Below are 22,287 nucleotides of genomic sequence, written 5' to 3' on the forward strand. Positions count from 1 at the left end.
AATATAGGGAGAAAAAGCATCAGTATGCAGAGTCGGTATAGTTACTACCTATCTTACCATACGATAGAAAAAATATTTATATTTATTTAAAATTTAAGTTTGGAAATTTTATTCAAGCAGATATCTACCATTTCATTAGGGAATATTAATAATTTTTTTCAATTATGAAAGGATTTTATTAATTTAATTGCTCATAAGTAAAATTACTTAGGTTAAGTTACCTTTCTTATAAGTCAAGTTTACATTAATTTACAATAGTTCTCATTTTATGAGTATTGGACCTGTCGCAAAAGGGCCACGTTAAAAAACTTTTATCGAAAATTCCATTTTATTTTCCAGTGTTTTTCTGAACACATCATTCATGTATCGGATGATTATTTTATTCATCCGTTGAGCGGACGACTAGCCATAACCTTTGAAAAACTTAAGCCTTATCTTAACAGATGTTTATGATTTGAAGTGATAGAAAATAGAAGAAAATGACAGATGTTGACGTATGACGCTGGCGCCAAAATTGGTTCCTGTTTGTTGTTGAGTATTCAATAAATTATATTAAGAAAAAAGACAAAATGAGTATGTTATGGGCAGACAAATATCGACCAAAAGATCTTTCAAGTCTAGATTATCATAAAGAACAAAGTGTCAATTTAAAAAATTTGACCAAAGATGGAGATTTTCCACACTTACTGGTGTATGGTCCACTGGGAGCCGGCAAAAAGACTCGAATAATGTGTTTATTGAAAGAACTTTACGGCCCAGGGATAGAAAGATTAAAAATGGAAATGATGAGTTTCACCACACCTTCAAATAAAAAATTAGAGATTATGACTCTAAATAGTAATTATCACATAGAAGTTAATCCTAGCGATGTTGGTATATACGATAGGGTTGTGATTATGGATATAATCAAGAATGTAGCACAAAGCCAACAGTTAAACGTAAATGCTCAAAGAGAATTCAAAGTTATAGTTTTAACCGATGTAGATGATCTTACAAAAGATGCTCAGCATGCGCTTAGAAGAACTATGGAAAAATACATTGCAAATTGTCGAATAATCTTGTGTGCTACTTCTATATCTAGAGTTATACCAGCTATTAGATCCCGTTGTTTATGTATAAGGGTTCCTGCACCTCCAGAAGAAACTATAATACATATATTACAAAACACTTGCAAAAAAGAGGACTTGAATTTACCTACTGAGTTAGCAAAAAGAATTGCATTAGTTTCAAATAGAAATTTAAGGCGAGCTCTTCTTATATGTGAAGCATGTAAAGTGGAGCAGTATCCATTTACGCCTGATCAAAAAGTTACGGAGCCAGATTGGCAAGTTTTTATCAAGAAAACTGCTACGAAAATACTGCAAGTTCAAAATATTGATACACTAGCAAAAGTCCGAGAAAATCTATATGAATTACTTAGTAATGCTATACCATCCGATATAATATTCAAAACCTTACTAGAAGAACTGTTGAAAAAATGTGATTTTTCTATCAAAGCTAGAGTTGTAGAAGAAGCAGCTATCCATGAACATAGAATGGTACAAGGAAATAAGGCTATTTTTCATTTGGAATCATTTGTTGCTAAATTTATGTACATTTATCAAAGTATGATGCAGGAAATGATTGGTGATTTTTAGTTGTATTTTATATTTTCAATAAAATTTCATTTTCTTAAACTTTTTACTTTTTAGACCTTTTTATATATTTTTTGTGATGATTTGTGTTGATTTTAGTTATACTTTCATAGGCAATCGGTAAAAAACCTCCTGTTATTTTAAACTCGAAAGAGACCTAAAATCTAGACAAATCATTACAAAGAAAAAATAAAATTTCGTTTTCATACATCTTCATATATTCTAACAAGACTTGATACGTCATTCTTCTTTCCTCCAATGTGGCCTCTACCTATATGATTATGCAGTTATGGTTTATGTAAAATTTTTGATATTTGTTAATAAATTATGTGAAACCACTGGTGTATAAAAATATTGAATGCTATATTGAACACCTGTTAGTATTACCACTACTTAAACACTCACTATCACACGTTTTTTTCTTATCATTTGGGCATAACCTAATGGACAATATCTGAAATCTTTTATTACTAATAATTTGTAATAAAACTACTATAATTAAGTCGAACTTGTTTATTTAAAAGTTTACAAAAACTTAGCGATAAAATCGACTGTGTAATAATATATATTTAATAACTAACATAATATACAAATGTATCGAATTCAATATAACAAAAATGAATATAAACAGATACAATCAACCATAAAGATATTTAAGTTAATAGAAAAATCTAACAAGAAAATTATTTAAATAAGAGTGATAGTTTTCAAGAGAACAGTCATTTGGTAAGTTAAGCATTCCACAAATTGAGTATATAAAAATAATTGACGTTAGGGTTTGTAGTTGAAAGTGCAGATGGCATTGTCAACAACTTTTTAGTAGAATCCCTGTATTGGAAGGTCTAGACACGAGCGGTCGTTCACGCGATTGGTTGGCCTCCAGCTAAGAAATTAATGGCGGCTCCAATAAGAGAAACGCGCGAAACAGTGGTCTGTTCAAATGATCAAACAATGTTGTTGACCATAGGAACATATATTCAAATTGTTTTATAAAGGAAATAAAATTTGTATTATTAGTATTTGATCGATATATTGTTGTTATATTACGAATTTATGTGTGAATGTATTTATATTCGCGAAATCACGTGAAAGAAGAAACCGACGTCACCGTAAGCGCGGGCGCCATTAATTTCTTGGAAGGAAAGAATAGAAAAGGACACAGAGTTTTCTCTGTTACACATGGGCGTTCTAATTCGTGTCCAGACTTTCCATAACAGAGACTTTGCTTTTTAGTTCTGTTGTAACAACAGTATGAAGGGTGAAGAGGAGGAGTATCATATATGGGAGAGATTTTGGAAAAAGGTCCAACTGTATATAATAAATAACAGTTCAAAAACCTTCTAGAATGACGTAGGGTACGTCAGGATTTGGAAACTTGTTAGTGCGGGAAGTGGGTGATGAAACGAAGCGCGCTCTATGGGTACATTAGCACAGCTAATACGTCAAAGTTTACAGATTTGATGTCAGGTGGAAATAAGGGCTATTGCGTCCAGCAAATCACAGAACAGCATTGTTCTATGGTGGATGCCTACTAACAACAAGCGTTTTCGTTCCATCCACGTACAATCTAAAGAAGGTGGTTGGTTTGCACAATGTAATAAATACAACCTAAAAGAAAATTATCCTGATGCTGATATGACGCCACCTTCGTTCAACACATTTCGTCCGACGTTTTTCATATACAAAGATTATTCTTCTTCTCTCTACCCTCCATGAATAACTGTAACTGAAAAAAATTGTATCCCAGTTTCTTCTGTTCAGGTTTGAGACCGAACGAATAAATGCATGCCAATTAAGCCAACAACTGTTTTATGCAATCCCATATTTCGTAGTGTATTTTAGTAAAAAATTTTCATTCCACATTCGAAAGTTTGTAAAATTTTTCTTTTAGGTTAAATTCTTCTGGTCGAGTAATAAAATTCGCCTACTATAATTAAGGAAATATCTATTTACATCTTGGTTTACAAATCCTAAGTTACAAAATGTTTTGAGTAGTTACTAAAACATCATTTGTGTTCTTAAAAAATACAAAGTGATACTTTATTTTGAAAATTGCTTCGAAAAAAATATTTTTTCTGGACCCGTGTCATTTTTAACAAATAAATCAAAAAGGCGTACTACAAATAAGCTATTGTACTTTTGCTGTTGCATTATTAGACATTGATAGTTTCAAAATATTGAACAAACACTGTTATGTAGATTGAAAATTAATCAGCTGATCACTCAATGAAAAAAAGAAGAATTATACATAGCTGTGTATTTCTTTTACAGAGACACCACTTACTAGTTGTCTAGAAATTAATATGCTCCTTTTAAAAAAGAAGATGAATTGGTTATTATTTCGAATTCAAACAGAAAATGTAGTATAAACCAAACAGGCATTTTGGATGTTATATTTACAGCTCAATTTAGTATGTCCAGGAAAATTTTAATTTATAGCGAATCACGATGTATTTATTGAGATTGTGAGTATGAAGGAGTGAAAAAGTTCTATTCAGATATCTATCTTAATAACTAATTTTGAAAATCGAATTGTTAAATAAGAGATTGATATGTGGCCCCCTTTTACTTATAAGAACCTACGCTACTATCGTGTAAGTAATATCTACTAAAATAAAAAGTTTATAGAGAATAATATGTTAATTAAGATTATAAACTAAATAAATAAATAATTCAATGATGAATGTCAATAAAGATAACAAAATAGGAATGAAACAAATAATTCGTTTGTGTCTTATAAATAATAAGGAAAATATCATTTATTTTGAAACTAGTTTCTACTACCTGAATAGAACTGACTATGAGCATTTTATTTTTGATCTAAGTTTCTTAATAGAGTCCTACACGTATGTAATATCTTTTTCGGCTTTTTGTCACAATATGCAACAAAATTTGTGCTTCTGTCTCTTTTTGATTTCTATTGGAGGAGAAGACATCACTGTGTGGAGGGTTTGAACTGTTAGTTCAATATCTTTAGTTTCTTCTGGATCTGAAATAAACAAAAATATGTTCCTCATAATTTTATCACATCCTATTCTACAGAGTTAAAGTTTTTTCTTCTTTGATTAATGTTAATTTGAAGTTACGAGATGTGTTCCATTAATATATCAATCTAAAACTGTGTAATTTGATATAAAATAATTGTATTACCTGTGAAAGCTTCAACAGGTTTATCTATGGTATCGTGATCTATCCATGTAAGACCCATTTCAACTTTTTCAGCTAAATCTTGCCAATGTTGCCTGTTCTCAAGTGTCCCTTGATAAAGTGGTTTCATCCAAGGAAACGTTTCAGATAATACCCTATACAAAGGCAGACAAATTACATCTATGAAACCAACTTGCATTTGGGGTAGTTCATCTTTCCTTTCCCTATCCATTTGTGCCTGGAAATGTAAATATAAGATTCTAATTTTAGAAATTTGCATTAGGGGGTTTTATATTTTTTTTTTTTGGAAAAAGGGGTCCTCCAAGGGATTTGTGCATAATTTCATTACATGGAACAGGTTAATTTACATGAATAGGGGCTTGTTCACGAGGAATTGAAGGTATGACAACTTACCAACTAAAACTATAAATGCTAGGATCAAATGATGATGAATTTTGAAGAATTATAGAACATTTTGTTTCCTTCGGTGAGAAGATAAGTCTTCTAAACAGAATCAGTTTTACTAGAGGTAAAGATGAAGGATATATTCCAAATGTTTTTGGAGAAGATGATGAAGCAAATATGTTATTTATCTAGGGAAAATACTATGTACATAACCATCATTTTTTTGATACTGTGGTATGAGGTAAAGGAATAGACAATCCCAGAACCTACGAAGAAAGAGAAGAAATGTAGATCTACCGGTAGATAGTGATAGTTTTGGGTCTCTAATAAGGTTTTTTTTTTTTTGGAAAAATATGTGAAAATAAGTAAAGAAACCTAAAAAAAGTATTAACCACTACACTTCAGTCTCTAATATGTAATTCGGTTATCGAGATGCCTGCCAGTTAGTTGTATGCATGCTATCTATGCTATGATAATTGAAACGCCTTGTTGAGGTGATTACTTACAATGGGTTGCTCCTTCAGTTGTAATTTTTCCAAATCACCTTGATCGAAAAACTCGTCGGCTACTAGTTTCGCTACCCTATGTTGGACATCCCATGGTTTTGCAATAGCGCTAACATCACAAGCCGTCATCATCATACCGGAAAGTACTTGTTAAAAAAATCAAATTTAGTTTTACCATAGTTACAAATACCAATTATTAAAATAAATTTTTTGAAAAACTAAACCCATATACGATAAACAATAATTCTTACGCTCTTTTTTGTCGTCGCTCTGCCAGTCAAATTCCCCATTTTCGATTAATTCCAAGAATTTGTTTTTTTTCTTAAAATACATCGCCAAATCGGTTGATAAAATTGCAGTTTCGACGATTCTCATAACCTTGCGATAATCCTCAGGTGATAGTGCCTAGAAAACAAACATTGAAACAGATACAATTCATATTGCTACGAACTCGTTAAATGACATAAACCGTGAAGCCGGTTCTGTTACATTATGTTAATCGAATCTAAAGTTTCGCGGGGATGCGCCGGAATAGTGAAAAGTGTGTTTAAATAAATTAGCATGCTAAGAATTAGGTAAGTGTTAAGTATCTCAGGGCATAGTTTACATCATAGTTTAGTCTACTTAGAGTTATATGAATAAATAAATTATATACACGTTAAAAAATGTGTAAAGGCAGGATCAACATGTGTTCAAACATGGTTTGTTTTAATTTTAATGTCGCGTATCTAACGGTACGTGATTGTTAACCGGATCGAATTACACGTTTTTGATTTATTAACGATCTTCTGGTTCAAAACAATTTAAATAAAGAAGAAAAACCGTTACAATATCTCGGTAATGTTTTGGTTTTTGTTGGTAATCTGGTTATTACTGAGAATGTAGAGTCAAAGTCCATTGAACTAATCCCTTCGGGATGAGTGGACCATTAGATATGAATCAGATTTGATTTGTTTGTCTTGGAGGCAAATTTACACATTTAATTCATTAATCAAGCCTTTTTTCTCATCAATAGATGTTTTTTTTATTATGATCAAGGATAATGGTTGTTTAGAATCTAGAAAGAACTCGCCCTGATGCGTGGGTAGTGGGCGATCGAGGTCAACAACAGATTTATCACGCTGTCGCGAGAAAGGCTACAAATCGCGCGAAAAAATGATAATTGAACTAATTGAAATCAAAATAGACATCTAACACTCTTCCATATCTATCTGGGTATTGCTCCAACTTGTGGAATGCATTCTCGTTGGACCGCAATATGGGAAACTGTTTTATTTACAACTAAGTCTCGATTTGGTCTATACCGACGAAAATATTAAAAAAGTCCACAAAATAATTTCGGATAACCATTAAGTTAAGCCGATTGAGGTAGCCGAGATTCTAAAGATATCGAAGGATTGCAACAAATTGATGATTCGGAGCAGTGTTTGGAGCTATTCGTTAGTATTAACCCTGAATTTCTGCATCGATATGTGACGCAATGGATAAAACGTGGCTTTATCATTTTACACCGGAGTCCAATCGACAGTCAGCACGTAATGAACCAACTTTAAAGCGTGGAAAGATCAAAATGGCGGCTAATAAGATTATGGTATCACTATTTTGGATTGCGCATGGTGTAATAGTCATCAAATATGTTTACAGTAAACAACGACAATTACGTAGAGATTATCGGAGCGTTAAAAGAACGACATCGCTAAAAAACGCCCTCATTTGAAGAAAAAGAAGAAGATTAAAGAGCCGTTTTATCGAGACAATGCACAAATCGATGAAAAGTATGGATCGGGCTTCGAATTGCTTTCGTTTTCAGATCTAGTGCCCAGCGTCTGTTTCGTGTTCTTGAATCTTGTAGAGTTATCGGTGCGTTAAAAGAACGACATCGCTAAAAAACGTCCTCATTTGAAGAAAAAGAAGAAGATTAAAGAGCCGTTTTATCGAGACAATGCACAAATCGATGAAAAGTATGGATCGGGCTTCGAATTGCTTCCGCCTTCAGATCTAATCCCCAGCGTCTGTTTCGTGTTCTTGGATCTTGTAGAGTTATCGGAGCGTTAAAAGAACGACATCGCTAAAAAACGCCCTCATTTGAAGAAAAAGAAGAAGATTACAGAGCCGTTTTATCGAGACAATGCACAAATCGATGAAAAGTATGATCGGGCTTCGAATTGCTTTCGTTTTCAGATCTAGTCTCCAGCGTCTGTTTCCGGTTCTTGGATCTTGTAGAGATTATCGGAGCGTTAAAAGAACGACATCGCTAAAAAACGCCCTCATTTGAAGAAAAAGAAGAAGCTTAAAGAGCCGTTTTATCGAGACAATGCACAAATCGATGAAAAGTATGATGGGGCTTCGAATTGGTTCCGCCTTTAGATCTAGTCCCCAGCGTCTATTTCGTGTTCTTGGATCTTGTAGAGTTATCGGAGCGTTAAAAGAACGACATGGCTAAAAAACGCCCTCATTTGAAGAAAAAGAAGAAGATTAAAGAGCCGTTTTATCGAGACAATGCACAAATCGATGAAAAGTATGATCGGGCTTCGAATTGCTTTCGTTTTCAGATCTAGTTTCCAGCGTCTGTTTCCGGTTCTTGGATCTTGTAGAGTTATCGGAGCGTTAAAAGAACGACATCGCTAAAAAACGCCCTCATTTGAAGAAAAAGAAGAAGATTAAAGAGCCGTTTTATCGAGACAATGCACAAATCGATGAAAAGTATGATCGGGCTTCGAATTGCTTTCGTTTTCAGATCTAGTCTCCAGCGTCTGTTTCCGGTTCTTGGATCTTGTAGAGATTATCGGAGCGTTAAAAGAACGACATCGCTAAAAAACGCCCTCATTTGAAGAAAAAGAAGAAGATTAAAGAGCCGTTTTATCGAGACAATGCACAAATCGATGAAAAGTATGATCGGGCTTCGAATTGCTTTCGTTTTCAGATCTAGTCCCCAGCGTCTATTTCGTGTTCTTGGATCTTGTAGAGTTATCGGAGCGTTAAAAGAACGACATCGCTAAAAAACGCCCTCATTTGAAGAAAAAGAAGAAGATTAAAGAGCCGTTTTATCGAGACAATGCACAAATCGATGAAAAGTATGATCGGGCTTCGAATTGCTTTCGTTTTCAGATCTAGTTTCCAGCGTCTGTTTCCGGTTCTTGGATCTTGTAGAGTTATCGGAGCGTTAAAAGAACGACATCGCTAAAAAACGCCCTCATTTGAAGAAAAAGAAGAAGATTAAAGAGCCGTTTTATCGAGACAATGCACAAATCGATGAAAAGTATGATCGGGCTTCGAATTGCTTTCGTTTTCAGATCTAGTCTCCAGCGTCTGTTTCCGGTTCTTGGATCTTGTAGAGATTATCGGAGCGTTAAAAGAACGACATCGCTAAAAAACGCCCTCATTTGAAGAAAAAGAAGAAGATTAAAGAGCCGTTTTATCGAGACAATGCACAAATCGATGAAAAGTATGATGGGGCTTCGAATTGGTTCCGCCTTTAGATCTAGTCCCCAGCGTCTATTTCGTGTTCTTGGATCTTGTAGAGTTATCGGAGCGTTAAAAGAACGACATCGCTAAAAAACGCCCTCATTTGAAGAAAAAGAAGAAGATTAAAGAGCCGTTTTATCGAGACAATGCACAAATCGATGAAAAGTATGATCGGGCTTCGAATTGCTTTCGTTTTCAGATCTAGTCTCCAGCCTCTGTTTCCGGTTCTTGGATCTTGTAGAGTTATCGGAGCGTTAAAAGAACGACATCGCTAAAAAACGCCCTCATTTGAAGAAAAAGAAGAAGATTAAAGAGCCGTTTTATCGAGACAATGCACAAATCGATGAAAAGTATGATCGGGCTTCGAATTGCTTTCGTTTTCAGATCTAGTCTCCAGCGTCTGTTTCCGGTTCTTGGATCTTGTAGAGATTATCGGAGCGTTAAAAGAACGACATCGCTAAAAAACGCCCTCATTTGAAGAAAAAGAAGAAGATTAAAGAGCCGTTTTATCGAGACAATGCACAAATCGATGAAAAGTATGATGGGGCTTCGAATTGGTTCCGCCTTTAGATCTAGTCCCCAGCGTCTATTTCGTGTTCTTGGATCTTGTAGAGTTATCGGAGCGTTAAAAGAACGACATCGCTAAAAAACGCCCTCATTTGAAGAAAAAGAAGAAGATTAAAGAGCCGTTTTATCGAGACAATGCACAAATCGATGAAAAGTATGATCGGGCTTCGAATTGCTTTCGTTTTCAGATCTAGTCTCCAGCCTCTGTTTCCGGTTCTTGGATCTTGTAGAGTTATCGGAGCGTTAAAAGAACGACATCGCTAAAAAACGCCCTCATTTGAAGAAAAAGAAGAAGATTAAAGAGCCGTTTTATCGAGACAATGCACAAATCGATGAAAAGTATGATCGGGCTTCGAATTGCTTTCGTTTTCAGATCTAGTCTCCAGCGTCTGTTTCCGGTTCTTGGATCTTGTAGAGATTATCGGAGCGTTAAAAGAACGACATCGCTAAAAAACGCCCTCATTTGAAGAAAAAGAAGAAGATTAAAGAGCCGTTTTATCGAGACAATGCACAAATCGATGAAAAGTATGATGGGGCTTCGAATTGGTTCCGCCTTTAGATCTAGTCCCCAGCGTCTATTTCGTGTTCTTGGATCTTGTAGAGTTATCGGAGCGTTAAAAGAACGACATCGCTAAAAAACGCCCTCATTTGAAGAAAAAGAAGAAGATTAAAGAGCCGTTTTATCGAGACAATGCACAAATCGATGAAAAGTATGATCGGGCTTCGAATTGCTTTCGTTTTCAGATCTAGTCTCAAGCGTCTGTTTCCGGTTCTTGGATCTTGTAGAGATTATCGGAGCGTTAAAAGAACGACATCGCTAAAAAACGCCCTCATTTGAAGAAAAAGAAGAAGATTAAAGAGCCGTTTTATCGAGACAATGCACAAATCGATGAAAAGTATGATGGGGCTTCGAATTGGTTCCGCCTTTAGATCTAGTCCCCAGCGTCTATTTCGTGTTCTTGGATCTTGTAGAGTTATCGGAGCGTTAAAAGAACGACATCGCTAAAAAACGCCCTCATTTGAAGAAAAAGAAGAAGATTAAAGAGCCGTTTTATCGAGACAATGCACAAATCGATGAAAAGTATGATCGGGCTTCGAATTGCTTTCGTTTTCAGATCTAGTCTCCAGCGTCTGTTTCCGGTTCTTGGATCTTGTAGAGATTATCGGAGCGTTAAAAGAACGACATCGCTAAAAAACGCCCTCATTTGAAGAAAAAGAAGAAGATTAAAGAGCCGTTTTATCGAGACAATGCACAAATCGATGAAAAGTATGATCGGGCTTCGAATTGGTTCCGCCTTCAGATCTAGTCCCCAGCGTCTATTTCGTGTTCTTGGATCTTGTAGAGTTATCGGAGCGTTAAAAGAACGACATCGCTAAAAAACGCCCTCATTTGAAGAAAAAGAAGAAGATTAAAGAGCCGTTTTATCGAGACAATGCACAAATCGATGAAAAGTATGATCGGGCTTCGAATTGGTTCCGCCTTCAGATCTAGTCCCCAGCGTCTATTTCGTGTTCTTGGATCTTGTAGAGTTATCGGAGCGTTAAAAGAACGACATCGCTAAAAAACGCCCTCATTTGAAGAAAAAGAAGAAGATTAAAGAGCCGTTTTATCGAGACAATGCACAAATCGATGAAAAGTATGATCGGGCTTCGAATTGCTTTCGTTTTCAGATCTAGTGCCCAGCGTCTGTTTCCGGTTCTTGGATCTTGTAGAGTTATCGGAGCGTTAAAAGAACGACATCGCTAAAAAACGCCCTCATTTGAAGAAAAAGAAGAAGAAGATTAACGAGCCGTTTTATCGAGATAATGCACAAATCGATGAAAAGTATCATCGGGCTTCGAATTGCTTCCGTTTTCAGATCTAGTCTCCAGCGTCTGTTTCCGGTTCTTGGATCTTGTAGAGATTATCGGAGCGTTAAAAGAACGACATCGCTAAAAAACGCCCTCATTTGAAGAAAAAGAAGAAGATTAAAGAGCCGTTTTATCGAGACAATGCACAAATCGATGAAAAGTATGATCGGGCTTCGAATTGCTTTCGTTTTCAGATCTAGTCTCCAGCGTCTGTTTCCGGTTCTTGGATCTTGTAGAGATTATCGGAGCGTTAAAAGAACGACATCGCTAAAAAACGCCCTCATTTGAAGAAAAAGAAGAAGATTAAAGAGCCGTTTTATCGAGACAATGCACAAATCGATGAAAAGTATGATCGGGCTTCGAATTGGTTCCGCCTTTAGATCTAGTCTCCAGCGTCTGTTTCCGGTTCTTGGATCTTGTAGAGTTATCGGAGCGTTAAAAGAACGACATCGCTAAAAAACGCCCTCATTTGAAGAAAAAGAAGAAGATTAAAGAGCCGTTTTATCGAGACAATGCACAAATCGATGAAAAGTATGATCGGGCTTCGAATTGCTTTCGTTTTCAGATCTAGTCTCCAGCCTCTGTTTCCGGTTCTTGGATCTTGTAGAGTTATCGGAGCGTTAAAAGAACGACATCGCTAAAAAACGCCCTCATTTGAAGAAAAAGAAGAAGATTAAAGAGCCGTTTTATCGAGACAATGCACAAATCGATGAAAAGTATGATCGGGCTTCGAATTGCTTTCGTTTTCAGATCTAGTCTCCAGCGTCTGTTTCCGGTTCTTGGATCTTGTAGAGATTATCGGAGCGTTAAAAGAACGACATCGCTAAAAAACGCCCTCATTTGAAGAAAAAGAAGAAGATTACAGAGCCGTTTTATCGAGACAATGCACAAATCGATGAAAAGTATGATCGGGCTTCGAATTGCTTTCGTTTTCAGATCTAGTCTCCAGCGTCTGTTTCCGGTTCTTGGATCTTGTAGAGATTATCGGAGCGTTAAAAGAACGACATCGCTAAAAAACGCCCTCATTTGAAGAAAAAGAAGAAGATTAAAGAGCCGTTTTATCGAGACAATGCACAAATCGATGAAAAGTATGATGGGGCTTCGAATTGGTTCCGCCTTTAGATCTAGTCCCCAGCGTCTATTTCGTGTTCTTGGATCTTGTAGAGTTATCGGAGCGTTAAAAGAACGACATCGCTAAAAAACGCCCTCATTTGAAGAAAAAGAAGAAGATTAAAGAGCCGTTTTATCGAGACAATGCACAAATCGATGAAAAGTATGATCGGGCTTCGAATTGCTTTCGTTTTCAGATCTAGTCTCCAGCGTCTGTTTCCGGTTCTTGGATCTTGTAGAGATTATCGGAGCGTTAAAAGAACGACATCGCTAAAAAACGCCCTCATTTGAAGAAAAAGAAGAAGATTACAGAGCCGTTTTATCGAGACAATGCACAAATCGATGAAAAGTATGATCGGGCTTCGAATTGCTTTCGTTTTCAGATCTAGTCTCCAGCGTCTGTTTCCGGTTCTTGGATCCCAAAAGGACGCTCCTCGGAGAGAAATTTTGCACCGTCGAACAAGTTATCGATGAAATTTAAGATAGAGAAGCGTCGGAACGATTGTATTGGAGATTAAATTGATAAATAAAATCGATTTTTTGGCAAAAAAATGTGTTTTTCTTGGTTGGTTACACACGTTTCAACCCACCTGTTACATTTAAGGTATTTATTGAAATATTCGCGAATCTAAAAAACGAAAGTAAATAAAAAATAAATTAAATCAAATTCAATGCGTGCGCTTTTAGAATTATCAACACGGATTTGTTATCTGTCTAAACATCCATTTTAGATCCTAATTAAATTGCTCATAGCTAACCCACCTACTTGGAAAATATTATTGCTGTCTGTATTGAGGATCATTACGCACTGGTCGAAATGATGATGTTCCATTGTACTCGTCGAATATAAAACTGCTAACGGCGAATCGGTTTTCATTTGGAAAGCGTTGTTAGTACCTCGATGGTCTAAATCGTGACATAGACAAGCTACTATCAACCCCAATATCTCTAAATCGCTCATAAACCTAAAACAATGCCATTGAATGATATCTACCGATTGAAATATACTTGGCGAATTTTCGTTGCTCAAATAAACTTCTATCGGTGCTGCGTGATTTTTTATCAAACGATAATGTTTAATATTTGTTATCGTAATATGTTTTATGTCGAAGCGTGTCCCAATAAAAGTGCCAAGATTCGACATGCTCCAACTCTCGAACTCTGTTCTCGAACCGCTTCCGGTTTAGTCCGTAGAGTTGATTAAAACTGCTACTAAAGAGAAGAAGAACCACCAAGGTTCGCCAAGACGTTGAAGTTTTTAGTGGCGGGAACGATAAATGAGGAGATTAACTGATTTTGATTTCAATGGCGACTAGAGGAAGATAAAAAGCGGTAAACCGATGCCTAACCTAGCAGCTAATTGGGATTTGTTCCAATAAATCGATAGTTTCGAAAGGGTTGTAGGATGTGGTTATAACTACGTATGAAGATCGATACTAGTATTGATCGCAACGACTCAAATTCGATTTGCGCGCTCTTATTAGGACACCTTTCACTTTGGGAAAATCACTAGTTTGGTAAACGTTTTAAATGATTTTCACTTTGTACGAGTGATTGTGCTATTGGTTTATAAATGTTATAATAATTTTAGTCTTCGTAGTACCTTTCCATTTTTCCAGTTTTAAACATAGCAAACATAGTCTGAGCAACGTTGAGCGCATGCCTCCAATTATGATATTTTACCGGTCTGTAATTCTTCTTCACACTCAATATCCATCTACATAAAACCTGGAACATTTTAAGGAATAAGCGCACAAAATTATTTGTTTCTAAATCGATTTTAGGACTTTTCTATTTTGCAATTAGTTTTTCTTTAATAATTTTTGACAGACAGATAAAAATTTGACGTTTCGACTTCGATTTGACACTGACAATTTGCGTGTTTATATTGATCAATTCATAATGAGTATTAAAATAAGAATAAAATAAAAAAAGGGGTTTTAACAAATAAAAAAAATAATAATTTTTCCTTAAAGAAACCAGCGTTTTGCTTTTTTAAACTGCCGAGTAGAGAAAAGTTGTTGATAATTGATCAAATTGACAGCTGACACGACCTATCAAAGCTGGCAACCATGTTCATGTTAATTTTAATTCGGTTAAGTTGGCGGGCGGTAGGCACTTTTTGATATGCTCAAGTGACGGTAAAAAGCGAAATAAAATGGTGACAGGAAAACGTGCAACAATCCGACGATTGTTTAGCAAGAGTTTCGTTAATCAAAACGAGTATTGTCGAACGATTCGAAAGGTACTTTTTGGAAAATCTGTTCAATAAACATTTTCTCAAAATTTCTCATCAAAGAACCCAAGTCCAATGAAAATAACAACAAAAGTACAACGTGGTCCTCTACACGGATGCCTCAAAGACCCAATCACTTTTTGTATTGTGTTCACACTGATGAACAGCATACAAATTCATGCATATAGTCCAGGCGCTGGATGGAATTGAGTATGCAAAATGTGAGGATCGGCAACTATGCTCAAATCACATGTTGCCGGTAGCTTCTCCCTGCTCGGCACGTTGCTGAGTTTTATTAGTGTTATTTATTCAAATAAAAGCGTGGACAATGTCACTGCAAATGATAAATGTGAAGAAGCGAAAGATAAATGAATTGTCGTGTTTGTTTTGTGATAAAACGGATGATTTAGTGAAGAATCCGAAACCACAAACGTTTATTAGTATTAAAAAAGCAGCGGATCGCACAAAAAGATGATATTAGTCAGAAAATAGAAAGTGATACAGACTTTACTGCACCAGAATGCCTCTACTTCCAGAAGCAGATGTTTCAGGTAGTCAACGTGTTCGTCGGTCATCAAGAAGTGAATTAAAACTTGATACGAAACAGAAATGTTTAATTTGTGGTAAACAAACAAAAAATAAGAACAAAATTCTTTTTTTTATGTTCTGAAATTTCAGCAACTGATTTATTTGCAATGGAATTTACTTCTGGAACAAACTTGCACGTCTAGGCTGTTTTAGGTTTATGGTTCGACGGCTCCTATAAGAGGAAATTCATTCTAGGATCTCATTTGGCTGCTCGATCCCTTGGAGAAAATATTTGTGGTATTTTGGAAGCATTACACGCTCCGAGTGGTTGCGATTCGTCTAGCAGATTTGGCTCGAAAAAAAAAATGCTTCAGCACAAACATGTATGGATAAATGCCGATCAAACTCAACTACAGCCAATTGATTACAGCTTCTTAGGCTATGAAAGGAAGGATGGTAATTTGTACCCACGACAAATGACAAAGGAATTATTGATTCAACCGTGGACATAAATGTGTATCCAATTGTAAAACAATGACTCGTTCTTGTAAAAAATTACATTTTTATTGTATTTCTTTACACAAACGCACAAATAACGATTGTCAGAATAAAAAAAGATTGATAATTATCATTTTTTCATTTATCTAGTGGATTCGTTAACGTAGTTTTAGTTTTTTTACCCTATTGATGATCCTTAAGTCTATTTTCTGAATATCGAGATGTCTGCCCTACATTTTGATATTTATGTCATCTATTGATCAATATAAATACGCAAATTTTGATTGTAGAATCTTTATAAAGACTGTGAGTAGTCGAAACTCCAAAATTTTATCTGTCGTTCACAAATTATATAAAAAAAAATGACCAAGCAACCACTGCCGGAATTGTTGATTCAACCGTGCACTAAATGTGCATACAATTGTAAAACAATGGCTCGTTCTTGTAAAAAATTACATATTTATTGTATTTCTTTACGCAAACGCATAAATAACGATTGTCAGAATAAAAAAGATTGATAATTATCATTTTTTCATTTATCTAGTGGATTCGTTAACGTAGTTTTAGTTTTTTTACCGTATTGATGATCCTTCAGTCTATTTTCCGAATATCGAGATGTCTGCCCTACATTTTGATATTTATGTGATCTATTGATCGATATAAATACGCAAATTTCGAATGTAGAATCTTTATAAAGACTGTGAGTAGTCGAAACTTCAAATTTTTATCCGTCATTCAAAAATTATATAAAAAAAATGACCAAGCAACCACTGCCGGAATTGTTGATTCAACCGTGCACTAAATGTGCATCCAATTGTAAAATTCATTGTATTTCTTTACGCAAACGCATAAATAACGATTGTCAGAATAAAAAAGATTGATAATTATCATTTTTTCATTTATCTAGTGGATTCGTTAACGTAGTTTTAGTTTTTTTACCGTATTGATGATCCTTCAGTCTATTTTCCGAATATCGAGATGTCTGCCCTACATTTTGATATTTATGTGATCTATTGATCAATATAAATACGCAAATTTCGAATGTAGAATCTTTATAAAGACTGTGAGTAGTCGAAACTCCAAAATTTTATCTGTCGTTCACAAATTATATAAAAAACGTTGAATTTTGAAACAGAAAAGACCTAAAATCAAGACGATTTCGAAACATAAACAGTTATAAGACATAAGAAATTTAAAATTATTCGTAGAAATATAAAAGTTTTCAGCCACAAATTTTAAATCGACTTATTGGCTTCAAATTTCAAAAATTTTTTTACTATTAATTAAAAAACCATCATCATATGTTATTTATAATAGGTTTCGACGTTTTCCCTTCTTAGCGATCTCCACAAGTGTTGTTTTAACGAAAAAAAAAAAAAACTTTTTCACTTACATCATAGGGAATATGAAACTGTTGCACCAAATTACATTCCATAAACATCCTCAAAGTCGCCTTGCAAGTATCATCATCCGACAAATCGAAATCGATAAAAGTAAAACTGTACAGGTTAAAACAATCCGCCGAAGGAATTTCTTCTTTGACCAATTTTTCCGTGGATTCGTCATTGGCGGTAGCGTGATATGAAAGACATTCCAATGCTACTTTCTGCTTCGCCATCAATTTACAAGCGTTTTCGTACATTTGAGTATTGTGGATACCCAATCCGCAGAAAATCGCGAACGCCTCGAATAACGAAACGTCGCATTCTGTAAACGGAGCGTTGTTTTCCTTGTTTATCAATTGAGCCACACCTAAAACAACCAATACATCGAACGTTACCATAAAAAATTATCAATAACAGTTCAAAAACCTTCCAGAACAGCACTGGTGCGGACAAAGGACACCGTACGATGTAGAATCATTGAAATTAACATTAAGGCCCGTTTCACACGTATACGGTTCCGTGGAAACGGTTCCGTGACGGTTCACTAATACATATAAAGCGGCTTATCTGAAATTTTACGCGTTGCCGCGATCGTGCCGTGTCTGTTGGTATTGCGGACAAAACTGTTCGAAATTCCGAACAGTTACAATGAATAGAGAAGCGAATTGCGACTACACGGGCGCTACTGACAGCGAACTGCGATAACAGCGCGCGAAAATCACGAACGTGCTAAACGTCGACGTGTGAAATGGGCCTAAAGGAATGGACGAAAGTTTGATCCCCACAATGTTACGTCAAGATATTTTCGAAGTTTAAATTTGTATAAGTTGGCAAGCAAAGTTAATTCGTCAGGAAAACATAAAATAACAAAGTTGAAGAAGAAAACAAAGAGAAAATATACGTGACTATATATATACTAGCTTACTAACCTATTAGATTCCTTTTCCCGTTCATTATGGGCATACAAAGTATCGTACTGGCTGTTTCGGCGTCTCCTTCACTGTGTTTTTCTTTTAGCCACGATTTAACGTCGCCGATGTTGAGAATTTGACCAGTAGAAACAGCGTAACCGGCTATTTGAGCCAGAGTAGAGCTTGCCAAATCAAACGATGATGGTCTGGAATAATATAATCAATTATCGAATATTTTCCTACTCCCTCGCAAGCTAACTTCAAAAAAAAACAGTCGACGTTCTTAAAGGATTAATGTAAAAGCGATTTGGAACGATTCTATCTACCTCTTGGCACCATATAATGAATGGAATGCATTCGCAGAAGTTTCGTGTCCATTTTAAACAAATCGGTGCAAGTTGTTTCGCTTGCGACTACTCCAGGAAACGTTTAAGTGGAAATACAACACGGGCATTTCCAAAACAATCTTTACTATCATCCGACATCGAAATGGAAAGGAGAGCCCGCGTCAAAATAACAAAGGTCGCGAGAAACACCAAAAAAGTGACGGCTGCAATATTTTGGGACTACGTAGGTACCAATTTGGTTGAGTTTAAGGAATCAAATACAACCGTGAAGGCGTAAACTGTTTTACTAAGACAGTTGCGTCAAAAAAGACGCGGGAATATCAGCCGAGGTGTGCTATTGCTTCACGGAAATGCTCCTGAAAACATTTAAGTGGAAATACAACACGGGCGTTTTCAAAACAATCTTTACTTTCATCCGACATCGAAATGGAAAGAAGAGCCCGCGCCAAAATAACAAAGGTCGCGAGAAACATCAAAAAAGTGACGGCTGCAATATTTTGGGACTACGTAGGTACCAATTTGGTTGAGTTTAAGGAATCAAATACAACCGTGAAGGCGTAAACTGTTTTACTAAGACAGTTGCGTCAAAAAAGACGCGGGAATATCAGCCGAGGTGTGCTATTGCTTCACGGAAATGCTCCAGAAAACATTTAAGTGGAAATACAACACGGGCATTTCCAAAACAATCTTTACTATCATCCGACATCGAAATGGAAAGGAGAGCCCGCGCCAAAATAACAAAGGTCGCGAGAAACACCAAAAAAGTGACGGCTGCAATATTTTGGGACTGCGTAGGTACCAATTTGGTTGAGTTTAAGAAATCAAATACAACAGTTAAGGCGTAAACTGTTTTACTAAGACAGTTGCGTCAAAAAAGACGCGGGAATATCAGCCGAGGTGTGCTATTGCTTCACGGAAATGCTCCAGAAAACATTTAAGTGGAAATACAACACGGGCATTTCCAAAACAATCTTTACTATCATCCGACATCGAAATGGAAAGGAGAGCCCGCGCCAAAATAACAAAGGTCGCGAGAAACACCAAAAAAGTGACGGCTGCAATATTTTGGGACTGCGTAGGTACCAATTTGGTTGAGTTTAAGAAATCAAATACAACAGTTAAGGCGTAAACTGTTTTACTAAGACAGTTGCGTCAAAAAAGACGCGGGAATATCAGCCGAGGTGTGCTATTGTTTCATGGAAATGCTCCAGAAAACATTTAAATGGAAATACAACACGGGCATTTCCAAAACAATCTTTACTTTCATCCGACATCGAAATGGAAAGGAGAGCCCGCGCCAAAATAACAAAGGTCGCGAGAAACATCAAAAAAGTGACGGCTGCAATATTTTGGGACTGCGTAGGTACCAATTTGGTTGAGTTTAAGAAATCAAATACAACAGTTAAGGCGTAAACTGTTTTACTAAGACAGTTGCGTCAAAAAAGACGCGGGAATATCAGCCGAGGTGTGCTATTACTTCATGGAAATGCTCCAAAAAACATTTAAGTGGAAATACAATACGGGCGTTTTCAAAACAATCTTTACTATCATCCGACATCGAAATGGAAAGGAGAGCCCGCGCCAAAATAACAAAGGTCGCGAGAAACATCAAAAAAGTGACGGTTGCAATATTTTGGGACTGCGTAGGTACCAATTTGGTTGAGTTTAAGGAAACAAATACAACCGTGAAGGCGTAAACTGTTTTACTAAGACAGTTGCGTCAAAAAAGACGCGGGAATATCAGCCGAGGTGTGCTATTACTTCATGGAAATGCTCCAAAAAACATTTAAGTGGAAATACAATACGGGCGTTTTCAAAACAATCTTTACTATCATCCGACATCGAAATGGAAAGGAGAGCCCGCGCCAAAATAACAAAGGTCGCGAGAAACATCAAAAAAGTGACGGTTGCAATATTTTGGGACTGCGTAGGTACCAATTTGGTTGAGTTTAAGAAATCAAATACAACAGTTAAGGCGTAAACTGTTTTACTAAGACAGTTGCGTCAAAAAAGACGCGGGAATATCAGCCGAGGTGTGCTATTACTTCATGGAAATGCTCCAAAAAACATTTAAGTGGAAATACAATACGGGCGTTTTCAAAACAATCTTTACTATCATCCGACATCGAAATGGAAAGGAGAGCCCGCGCCAAAATAACAAAGGTCGCGAGAAACATCAAAAAAGTGACGGTTGCAATATTTTGGGACTGCGTAGGTACCAATTTGGTTGAGTTTAAGGAAACAAATACAACCATGAAGGCGTAAACTGTTTTACTAAGACAGTTGCGTCAAAAAAGACGCGGGAATATCAGCCGAGGTGTGCTATTACTTCATGGAAATGCTCCAAAAAACATTTAAGTGGAAATACAATACGGGCGTTTTCAAAACAATCTTTACTATCATCCGACATCGAAATGGAAAGGAGAGCCCGCGCCAAAATAACAAAGGTCGCGAGAAACATCAAAAAAGTGACGGCTGCAATATTTTGGGACTACGTAGGTACCAATTTGGTTGAGTTTAAGGAATCAAATACAACCGTGAAGGCGTAAACTGTTTTACTAAGACAGTTGCGTCAAAAAAGACGCGGGAATATCAGCCGAGGTGTGCTATTGCTTCACGGAAATGCTCCAGAAAACATTTAAGTGGAAATACAACACGGGCATTTCCAAAACAATCTTTACTATCATCCGACATCGAAATGGAAAGGAGAGCCCGCGCCAAAATAACAAAGGTCGCGAGAAACACCAAAAAAGTGACGGCTGCAATATTTTGGGACTGCGTAGGTACCAATTTGGTTGAGTTTAAGAAATCAAATACAACAGTTAAGGCGTAAACTGTTTTACTAAGACAGTTGCGTCAAAAAAGACGCGGGAATATCAGCCGAGGTGTGCTATTGTTTCATGGAAATGCTCCAGTCGACGCTGCTTCCCTGTCCACGAATATGGCTTAACAAACATGGAACACCTACCATATAGACCCGATCTGTCAGCAAATTGGAGGTAAAAGATTCAGCAGCGACGATGAAATTAATTTGAAAACGTTTTGACTCTAAAGATGCATCTAAATTTTTATAGTGGCATAGAAGTTTTAGTCAGATATTTTGAAAAGTATTTATGATCCTCGGAAATCCTCTTATTAATAATAACGAGAATATTTTTTATCAAAGGAAATGTCAAATCAACTCGGATCGATGATTATTATTAACGAACTGCTTGTTTATATACGAGAGACATTATTTTAGGCTTTTCCCTTTCGGACGTTAAGTGGGTATTTGGGAGCCACTAAAACTAGAATCGTTTTCCCATTGATGTAACGAGCATCTCAATTTTACCGTGTAATTACTTTTCCACCGCAATATACGATTATTACTTATACGAGGAAACGGAATATAATGAATATTTTGTTGCTCGATACGGTATAAAATGGACGTCGACCTTTATACATTTGTAATCTTTATCATGCGGTAGCAAATTTTGACTTTGTATAGAGACCAAAGACGTATTATGGAGCCGAAAATATGACGATACCAAGTTGTATTCCTGAGGAGTTATGAGGGCGCAAAATTTCGAAAAGAATCAATTTGGTACAGTGTACGAGACGGTTGAGGTTTACCAAAAAAGTTAAAGAAATTAAAACTCATACTAGAGTCAATGGTACAGTCTTCTAGGGAATTCGGAAAGGAAGACTACAAGGACAC

General features: G+C 36.2%; 2 protein-coding genes across 2 annotated transcripts in view; one reads left to right on the top strand and one right to left on the bottom strand.

The window, feature by feature from the left end:
- Positions 1 to 467: 467 nt before the first annotated feature.
- Positions 468 to 1,676, top strand: LOC130446489 (replication factor C subunit 3). The gene has a single exon (XM_056782785.1). It carries the CDS (start codon positions 570 to 572, stop codon positions 1,635 to 1,637), a length of 1,068 nt encoding a protein of 355 aa, XP_056638763.1. The 5' UTR covers positions 468 to 569; the 3' UTR covers positions 1,638 to 1,676.
- A 455-nt stretch (positions 1,677 to 2,131) lies between these two features.
- The window catches only part of LOC130446490 (cGMP-specific 3',5'-cyclic phosphodiesterase), a 77,670-nt gene continuing 57,514 nt past the window's right edge, over positions 2,132 to 22,287 (bottom strand). Inside the window, exons 7-14 of the mRNA XM_056782786.1 lie at positions 18,262 to 18,449; positions 17,341 to 17,699; positions 14,289 to 14,413; positions 13,452 to 13,650; positions 5,944 to 6,097; positions 5,693 to 5,838; positions 4,785 to 5,019; positions 2,132 to 4,623 (exon numbers count right to left, since the gene is read on the bottom strand). Of these exons, the coding sequence (XP_056638764.1) occupies positions 4,508 to 4,623; positions 4,785 to 5,019; positions 5,693 to 5,838; positions 5,944 to 6,097; positions 13,452 to 13,650; positions 14,289 to 14,413; positions 17,341 to 17,699; positions 18,262 to 18,449 (1,522 nt within the window). The 3' untranslated portion in view covers positions 2,132 to 4,507. The remainder of the gene's footprint in view (positions 4,624 to 4,784; positions 5,020 to 5,692; positions 5,839 to 5,943; positions 6,098 to 13,451; positions 13,651 to 14,288; positions 14,414 to 17,340; positions 17,700 to 18,261; positions 18,450 to 22,287) is intronic.

The sequence above is a fragment of the Diorhabda sublineata genome, chromosome 7 (assembly GCF_026230105.1).
Source record: "Diorhabda sublineata isolate icDioSubl1.1 chromosome 7, icDioSubl1.1, whole genome shotgun sequence".
Classification (NCBI taxonomy): Eukaryota; Metazoa; Arthropoda; class Insecta; order Coleoptera; family Chrysomelidae; genus Diorhabda; species Diorhabda sublineata.

Coding starts and splice junctions, on each gene's coding strand:
- LOC130446489 (XM_056782785.1), top strand. CDS start 570: ATGAGTATGTTATGGGCAGACAAATATCGACCAAAAGATCTTTCAAGT.